The sequence below is a fragment of the Berghia stephanieae genome, chromosome 6 (assembly GCF_034508935.2).
Source record: "Berghia stephanieae isolate SIO BIC M18660-M18661 chromosome 6, UCSD_Bste_1.3, whole genome shotgun sequence".
Taxonomy (NCBI): domain Eukaryota; kingdom Metazoa; phylum Mollusca; class Gastropoda; order Nudibranchia; family Aeolidiidae; genus Berghia; species Berghia stephanieae.
The window spans coordinates 61427921-61437920 of NC_088365.1; the positions used below are offsets into that span (position 1 = coordinate 61427921).

Genomic DNA, 10000 nt, shown 5'->3' on the forward strand with positions numbered 1-10000 from the left:
TGCTACTGAGCACATATTCGTATATATTCTGAATGTATGTCGAGCGTTTAATCGACCTCAGGCGACTGCCTACTTTCGTTTTTACAATCAATTACAATATTTATACTGTCGCCTTGACGTTTCATATTACTTTTCGTCCCAATATTACCACCACGATTAGTTCCTTTTATGCAATATCTTCATGTTTTAGCTCACTCGGCAGCTTTTCAGTATGTGTGTCAAACGTTTTTACAATTAGGTTAACACTGTCAACACGCAGAGAAACGGGCCCTTCGACTTCGACTTTGACCTTTCTAAACTTTCTATGGCTATAGGTATATGGAAGTAGGCCCACTGTTCTTTTCTCTTGTTTTTTCTTTACAAATTGCTTTTGGCCCTTGGATGGAACTGGATAGTTTCGCCGTATCCCCGCCTGAGATCTTTTGAGGTGATTCCAATAATAACTTTAATCTGGCCTCTCTTTCTCTTGTCTTTCATTTAGCATGATGGATCTCAAAAGGAAGTGTCAACTGCCAAGGAGTGAGTCCTTGGTATTGAGGGTTCATCTTCGACTGCAGGCGGTGACTTCAGTCGAGCCTCATTGCAATTCGGACTCCAGTCTGAATAGTCTCCCATGGCCATGGCTATTCGGACTCAAATTCCAATGTGTGTTTTCAATCAACCGATTATTTGGACTCAGCCTGAATAGTCTTCCGTGGCAGTATAGTTTTGCTTGTTTGTTTGTTTTTGTTTTTTATTGGGTTTTTAAAAAATTTTTATAATATTTTAATTATTGATAATTGCATAAAATGAATGCAAATCAAAATTACAATTGTAATAACTATCAACAGGTAGTCTAAACCCGTTTTATTTGACGAGAAAGACAAAATCATGGATCAATTGGAAGTCCAGATAGAATTAAAATGAAAAGAGTTAAAACTCTTCAAAAGTAACAAAAACAGTCAAAGTAATTGTGGTATAAATGAAAAGCTTTTCTAACAACCTAACACAATGTCCAAATAAAATCAGGAGGAAAATAAATAATTATAAAATTACATATTCTGATAGTGTGAGACAGGCAACAATGCTTCTACAGTCCAAAGTAGGGGTATAAGCTGAGTCAGTGTGATATTATGGGCAAGCTCTTTTTCTAGTTCTTTATCACTCCCATCCTCTGCCTACTGCCCACATTGTGTCGTCTTCCCCTCTGTATGCGCAAGAACTAGAGTTTGCGTCCCGAATAGCCACGGGAGACTCTTCAGAATTGAGTCAGAATTGCCACTTCGGTAATGGAAATATCAAAAAATGACGCAAAATATTGTCCATTACAACAATGTTAAACTGGCCCATAAATGGGTTCGGATGTCAGACCTGCATAAATGTACATGCCGCGATTTACCAACCGGTGAGGAAATGACTGAGAGAGAAAAGAGAAAATGGGAGAAAGAAAGAAAAGAGAAAATGAGAGCATTATTGATATCAAGAACAATGATATATATATAGAGAGGAAAAAACAGAGAAACAGAAGAGAGAGAGAAATGAGAAAATGGCAGAGAGGGAGAGAGAGAGAAAGGAGAAAATGGCAGAGAGAGAGAGAGAGAGAAAGGAGACAATGACACAGAGAGAGAAGAGAAAATGAGAGTATTAATTAATATTAATAACATCACTCCATCACTTCATGACACCAACGTTACTCTGTGGCAGTTAAAAGTACACATGAGTAGATGATGACTGGACACAAGGTGGGTAGAGGATTATGTAAACCTCTCAGGTACCCTGCCATTCTCCATGCGAAGCAGCGAACCAATGTTGACCATTTTTTAAATCTATGTCGACTTTTCTTTTTACATACAGGCTCTGATTGCTCAGTAAATAGAGCATTTGACTTACAGGCATAGAGACCAGTATTTTGTGCGGCTATGTGGTCTTGTGGTATGATACTCACCTTCGGATTGGATGGTCCTGGGTTCAAGTCCCGCTCTGAGTGGCTCTTTTCTCAAATTCTCTCACCGTACTCGGGTGGTTTATGAGCACCTGGCCGTTAACAGCATTGCAGTCTTGCCAACCAGAATGATATCTCATATTTTAAAATGCTTTGAGGTCCGATATATACGATTATGTGGGAATGTTGATTAAAATATGATATAATATAAAAAATCAACAGTTTGTAACAAAAAGAGGAAAAAATAATAAAAGAGAAATAGTTGAAGTAGGTCATGAAATATCGTTTCCACCTAGTTGAGAACCTGAATAGCCAGGCAGATGATTGTCACAGGAATTGCAGGATTTTCCTTCTCTCTGCTAGCTTGATAAGACTCCATAAATTAAAAAAAATTTTTGGACCGTCGCACTTGTTGAAAATATGATTTTTTGTGAAAAAAAAAAGAAGATAAGAAAATGAGCATAAAATATTTGGAAAATTTTGATAAATCTTTTCAAATGTTTGGGGTTGGTTGGCATGTCTGATATTGGCTTTGTCGGGGAAAAAACCCCTGCCAGGTGGTGGGTTCCAGTCCTCCCATTGTTGGCAGGAAGGCACATACTGTCTTTTATCCCCCTATATCTGGGTGGGGTTCCAGTCCTCCCATTGTTGGCAGGGAGGCACTAACTGTATCTTCTATCCTCCTTAATTTGTTTTCCTACATCCTTTCTGTCTTTGTCTTGGAATGAAATTTCTTGGTTTTGTCCTGGCCCTGGCCAGATACCCTGGCTGAGAGGGAAACAGTCAAATGTATAGTTAGTTTTGGGAGATGATATTTTATTCCTTGTAAACCATCTCTCTTTTATGTACTGTAGTATGGTTTGATTACATATTTTATATGATTTGTAGACATTTGAGTGTATTCCTCTTAGTGGGAACCTGTGCTTGTGTATGGATGAGACTTTTAGGTGATCTCAAACTAAGCACTTTGATAGTGTGCTCTTGGAATCTACATCTATTTCCTAATTGAACCAATTCCCCTTTCTCTTACCTTTTCTTGGGTGCTTTAATTGTAGTTCTAGAACTTTTTACTCTGATATGACCTTAATGTATTGCAAGCGCCATAAAACCCTTAAAACAAACAAACAAAAAACATGTAATACTGCCTAACAGGCGTCATGTCTTGTCCTACATGTTTAATGTTGCTGTTGAGGTTGCACATACGGTTGTAAATCACTTCGAGCATGTTTAGTGGATATTTGTGCTGTATGAATGCTCAAGTTTTTGTGGAGTTTTTTATTTGTATAAGTCGCAGTCGATTTTTTTGTAATAATCAGTCTGTCCAATAAGTAGGTAGTTAGATCTTTATGTTATGGCGGAGATAATTTTTTTGATAGACTAGAATTCTGTCCAAAGGGTAGCCAGAAACTGTTCCTGTATGTTTAAAGACACAGAAACGGGGATTAACTCTGGTTTTACTGGACTGCTTTTTTTTTTTTTCCTTTTCTTTCAGACTCAACCATTAATTGGAGGTGGTAATAAAATGTGTTGAAAATGGGTAATGTAGAAGCTCATGACTTTGCTCCTGTGAGGGCTGATGAAAGAAACGTGCTGGATCTAAGTCGGAAAGTCACACCAAAACAATATGTCAGGGTAAGGTCTTTAACATCATTTAAATTGCAACTATCTTTTATCTTATTTAGGGCTGAATATAGGACTTATCCTTTAAAACACTTTTTACAATAGGCTATAATTATTACAAGATCGCAAATAGATTGTTAAGTTTTATTTAGAGACAGTTGTTATGCATCTTGGAATGTCAGGAAAACTATACCAATATGGCAATGTAAAGTCGAAAATAACTTACGGACTACTGGAGGTATTAGAAATTGTTCAATGTTGAATAAATCAAAAATTTACAAAGCTCATAGTATACTGAAGTAACATTGACAATAAGTATGCTCTCACTTTCTGTCTTCAGAAAGTAAATAATATTTCAAAGCACAAAGAGTAATTATCAACTTGACTTTGAAGGAAGAATATCAAATAAGCTGGAAATGAACGCTTCTTGTTTTTAGAATTTCCAGCAGTTGCTTGTGATTACTGTTTTTTGTTTTTTTTGTTGTTTTTTTTAAATTTCTGAATGAAGGGAAATCCCCATATTTCCCACCTTGAGATCAATGTGTAAAATTTAATTTCTTGTCGTGTATCTGTATCTATAGTGTACTCCAAATTATCTCAGATTTGGGCAATTGCTTGGAGGTATTAGGTTCAATGTTTGTATACACAGTTGTAAGATGATAGGAATAGTTTCTTAATTGAGCTTTTGTATAATGCAATATCTACTAAACGTGCTTACAAGGGGTCCCTGGCCAACAGCAACACTAAACATGTAGGACAGAACATGACGCCTGTTAGGCGATATTACAGTTTTTGTTCGTACAGAGAACACGCTGTTAACGGTGAAGTACTCGTTTTACACCTGAGTACGGTGAGAGAATGTGAGTAAAGAGCCTTTTCCAAGGACTCAACTATGTGCCGAGCGAGGCTTGAACCCAGGACCTTCCGATCCGAAAGCGAGTGTCATACCACTAAACCACAAAATCGCACTTGTAAAATTGTTCACCATTTGAACAGGCAAGAGTGTTACTGGGAAGAGTGTTCCAATCTCTGTGGAAGTGAATAAAGAGTGAGTAAAAAAAAAACAAGTATTCATTTCACAATTTAAATATGTCTTTCTTCCTATTCTTAGTCCTTCACAGCCATTAGCCCCATGGAGCCGGAGTTTATTCTGGTCTCTCTAGCGTGAAATGGACAATATGGCAATCTCTCGCTCTCCTTTTTATAGGATGCTTGTCTATCACAAAGTACTTTCCACCAGATCTAACAGACCCAGCTACCCATCCACTCCTGGATGGATTGGTGGGCCAGAAAAAAAAAATCTCGATTGCACCCTGGATCGATCTTGATTCCCTCTGCTTGTGAACACAGCCGTTTAAATAGGGCCCAAACTTTCACTTTAGTTACTTCTTCCCTCACTGGCTACCGTCAAGTAATGTAAACAATCCACCGTCAACCACAGTGATAACACCTGACAAGACAGGGTGCACTGGCAATAAATTATGTCTGCAGGTAAATCTCATCGCTTTGAATTTCTCTCAGGCAGAGAGTAGTAGAAATTTTATCAAAATACTCAATTTTCTCAGCCCGTTGTGGATGCAGCATCTTTTTCATAATTTTCAAACATATATGGATAGAAAGGCCAATTTTTCCTCTACAAGACGCAATTATTTTTATTTACATCATTAAATGATAAATTTGTGTTTTGTTCTTATGAATAATCAGAGTTTTTTATGAAATAAATATTAAAATTATAAGTTTACGAAATATTTAAAAATTCAAAATATCAAACCAACACTTTTTACCATCAAGTGTGAGGGATCAGAGAAAAGAAGAAAAATTATCTTTCATATGATATATACTTTATTATGTAGATTCAGGGATTTAAGAATAGAGGGTCTGGAAAGGAATCTCAATAATTATTTTTGTTACCAACAAAGAGGAGAATATTTCATGATATTTTAGAAACCCAATAATAAAACTAGATAGTCTAGTGATGATAAGAGACATTTATTTAATTTGATTTCATTGAATTTAAGCGGACATTTTAGATATTTCTTAAATTTACTTATTTAAGTTCTGTTCAGGTTATGGAGAGACACACTGAAGACGGTCATCACACCAGTACACATGAAATATGTCGAATTTGTTGTGAAAGAGTACAGAGCCGTGCTGAGAGGATTAAAAAACTCTAGACGTTATTAACAATTGCTATAAATATAAATGTGAAATTCTGACATATCTAAATATTTCAATTTGCGAGAAATGTATCTCACTTATACATAATTTAAAGAAATGCGATGCAGGTATTGATACCTTTGTTTCAATGAGAAAACTCTGAACAAGAAACAATACTTAATGAGGTGAATATGATCCTAATCTTTCACCAGTGATGTGCTATATGCAGTCTATATGACACACAAATTAAAAGAGGTGCAAGTCAAGTACATGAAAAAAAGTAATGGTCATGGATATCTCAAAATTAAGGTTATGAAAATTATAAGAACTCTTTAAGATTTTCTTAGTGGTTTTGATTGTCTTTAAATGAATGTCCTTATATAACAATTTTAATGGAATTCTTAGAAGTCGTTGATTCTGGGATAAATATAAGTGAATCACATTTGACTATGTTTCTGGTTTATTAAAAAATTTCTATTAAGACAATGCTGTGATTGGATTTCAGTTTTACCTTACTCAAAATCCTTACTTTTACGTACAGGTGAACTGATATCTCAAAAACGCCTCAATCTACTGGTATAAAATTTATATGTCTACATTTTACAGATATTCAACATTATTTCCATTACTTTAATTTTAAAATCTTAAGTGTTGAACATGTTAAAATATTATCTTAAAAATTTTAATTCACTTAAATTTATGTATCAATTTCATGGGTTATTCCTCTTGCTTTTTAACACCATCATAATTATGATTATATAATCAATGAAAACTCTGTTAATAAACTGTTTGGTGGTAAAAAAATATTTTTGCTACACATAATAACGGCAATACTACATTAGTTTGAAATTCAGAAAAAATCGATCAAAACGGCGAAAAAATTGTCTCCCTCTCTCAGTGTAAAGCTATGACTCATCATCACTAGACTGGCTAGATTTACCTGGCGAACTAAACTGAAAGCAATAAACGCCTGTGTGAACCAAGTGCTCTATCAACTCAGCTATCGGGAACCCCCAATTGAATAATATTGTTTGATAATTTCATTTTGTTATTTTTGTATTCCAGCATTTAAACGGCCAGCCTCATGATGCCTGTCTTACCGAGCTGCCATGGAGCATTCGAGATTCTGTGTGTTTGTATGAGAAAATGACCGTGGCCTTTAATGCCATCACAGAAATACCCGTCGAGCTTCCTCTCCGACTACCACACTTGAGTTGTCTCCATCTTAATCATAATCAAATCGCGAGCCTTCCAGAGAGTTTTGGTCTATTTTTTCACCTGAAGGAGATTCAGCTCCAGCACAACAAACTCTCAAGCCTTCCTGACAGTTTTGTCCATCTTGTGAAATTGGAAAAGGTGTGTTAAAGTCATTTGAATGAATATAACAGTTTTGAAAAAATAGTAAAACACCAAATGATGAACATTCGAGCTCAAATCCCTTCTTCAGCCAATGTTTTTGTTATTGACTGAAGAAGCGTTTTGACCTCGAAACATTCCTTGTTTGGTATTTTGTTCTTTTTCGAAACTGTTTTTGTTGTTTAATTTTTAGAGCCCACAGCTTCTAGCAATGTATTATCACTTTGATTGTTTTTGAAATTGTCTTTTCCTTTTTTATTTATTCTTTTTTTTTTTTCTTAAGTACAAAAAGAAATTGATAGATTTTCTTAAATTCTGATCAATGAAAAATTATATGTTTGAATCATTAATCTTTATTCATAGAGGATTATTCTATTCTACAGTCTAGATTACATAAGAATGATAGCACAGAAGGAAGGACAATAGGGCTATTCAATCATTTTTCACAACTCATATTTTCACTTGTCTCACATTTTTGAAAACTCCCATGTCAAGTTTCATCTGGCAACAATATCAGCATTTCCTGTTAAGCCTTTTAATCTTAGAGAACAAATTTTCTTTAAATTTAAGAGTTCCAATCTCATTAAAAATATTTATAACGAGTCCCACATGGCACTGAAAATCATTCTGAAACTGAACATTTAGCAAAAAGCCCCGGTTTCTTTGATCTAGCATGAACATAGGTACCGTTTGCCGATTACAAGAGTTAAAGCTGTCACTGAGTAATTAATTACTGGTGCAGGCGATTGAGTAAGGGGAGATCATTGAGTAGGAAAAAACATGCATTTTAAAATTATTCTATGACTAAATTATCTAATTATGAGTCAGTTTTTCTTCAGTTTACTTAAATATCCATTTTCTTCTTTTGAACTGCTTTTAAATGAAGAAATTTCATTCAGCAATAAATTATTATGTAAATCGAATCTCCTGGGTGCTTAAGTAATATATGGAAAGTATGTCAAATGTAAAAATATTTTCAAAGACAAGCATCGCATCATAATGACTGACACTGACACTGCATTCACTTGTGTGCAGTGATCAACGGGCTAGTGAACGCTTGTGCAATTCACAGCACCCCTTAGCTAGCTTTTTGTCTCACTTTGGCTCACCTAGGTAATGCACCTCTGTAATTCATTTATCAGTCCCTTTATTACATTGAAAAGTATAATATTTTATTTTCCTAACCTTTTGTGTTTTGTTTTTTTTTTCCTATCTATATATTTGTGTTTTGTGATTTTTTTTAGGGTAGTTTTTCTATAGCATACAATATCAACATGGCTTTAAATTGAATTTTGATGTTTTCCATTTTCAATATTAAGATTGACCTGTCGTATAATGAACTCCGGTTACTACCCAAAGAAATGGGCTTCATGGAAAGCCTTAGAAGATTGAATGTCATACACAACAAACTTGTGGAACTTCCAGTCAGCCTCGGTGCTTCTTCTTGTCCGATTACAGTCTTATTAGCACAACAGGTAATTTATTGTGTTTAGATAATCACCCACTGGTTCCTTTTGTTTTAGATGAAGAAAGTAGGAAAAGATTATGTATAAAGATGAATACAGTACTGAATAGATTCTAACACACTTTCGGGCAAAGCTAAAAGGTTGCCCACCTCCAGCGCGTCGTATTGCAGAGAATGCTAGAATATCCTAAAACATGAAGTTTGTAGCTTATTGTTTGACAATGGTTTATTAGTTTTATTTTTCATCACAATTCACAATGAGTGAAAGATTGGCTGTTATATTTGAGTTAATGATATAAATGAATAATAAAATACAGTAAATTTCCCTTTATTCATCCTTAAGGCAAAGTTTTTCATAAGGAACTATGACAATGGAAGACTGGAAAAAGTGCCGCAAAGTTAGGTTTTCATATGAATTGACCTAGTAGTGATATTTGACAATCAGTTCCTTGCACAAAAAAAATAATAATTTAAAAAATAAAATAACATGAGAACAAGGAATTTAAGGGAATTTTGGATCTCTGCTCATTTACTTCTGGTGTTTGAAATATCGTTTGATTAAACAGTTTTTGAAAACCAACTAGAATGTTTGAAATTTTATTAATTAATATGTCACAACAGGGCCAATTTTATAACTCGTGTTTTGAGTTCTATATTGCCTAAACAAATATCTACATACTGTTTGTCTTGAGTATAGCTATTATTATTAGGGGGTCCTGATAGCTCAGTTAGTATAACATTCACTTCACTCTTAAAGGGACTGATGTCATCCTGTGTGAGGTTGAGATTGAGATTTTTTTTCTCATAAAGTCGAGTCACGATCTCCCCGACCAGGCGGAATTGTTGTACCAGTAAGGTCGCGGGTTCAAGTCCCCATCGCCGCCACGAAGTTTTTAGTCTCTGTTGTCTTCTGGCACTTTCCTACTCACTTCATTTCTTGTTATTATGAAAGCTTTAAGATAAATACTCTCTATAAATCCACCACTCTAAATTCCGCTTCACAATGCTTGATATTTATTCCCCCCTAGTAGGCCACATGGAAACTAATTTTCGTTCCATACAAGACAATGGCCTATTAAAGCCTCTTTGTGTACAAACATTTTCACAGATTAACAAGTTAACTAAATCGATGTCGAACGACGAGCAAGAAAGACTGGGTCTCTCCTCTTACGTTACCACACGACATTGCGTGCAGCAGGAGTACTAGTATTAGTAGTCGTTGGTGATGTAAGACGACAGATCTGGACTTTCTTACTCGTTGTTTTTCAATCGACGTTGATTTTGTTAACTTGCTATACCATAATATTATATTGCTAGGTGCTCATTCAATGGGAGCAATCTATTTTCATGTTTTTGCCCAACCTAGTCATCGATCACATGATTTGTTGCTGTACAACGATTGGACATAATTCTCAATAAATGTAAACACGCTTCTTTATTTATGAAGTTGTAAACATACCAATGAGTCACGCAGAACAAAA

General features: G+C 35.1%; 1 protein-coding gene across 1 annotated transcript in view; it reads left to right on the forward strand.

Annotated features, from left to right (window-relative positions):
* Nucleotides 1-10000, forward strand: part of LOC144975376 (uncharacterized) — a 45220-nt gene that overhangs the window by 211 nt on the left and 35009 nt on the right. The window contains exons 2-4 of the mRNA XM_078919389.1: nt 3414-3553; nt 6764-7054; nt 8374-8529. Coding sequence (XP_078775515.1) covers nt 3455-3553; nt 6764-7054; nt 8374-8529 — 546 coding nt within the window. The 5' untranslated portion in view covers nt 3414-3454. The remainder of the gene's footprint in view (nt 1-3413; nt 3554-6763; nt 7055-8373; nt 8530-10000) is intronic.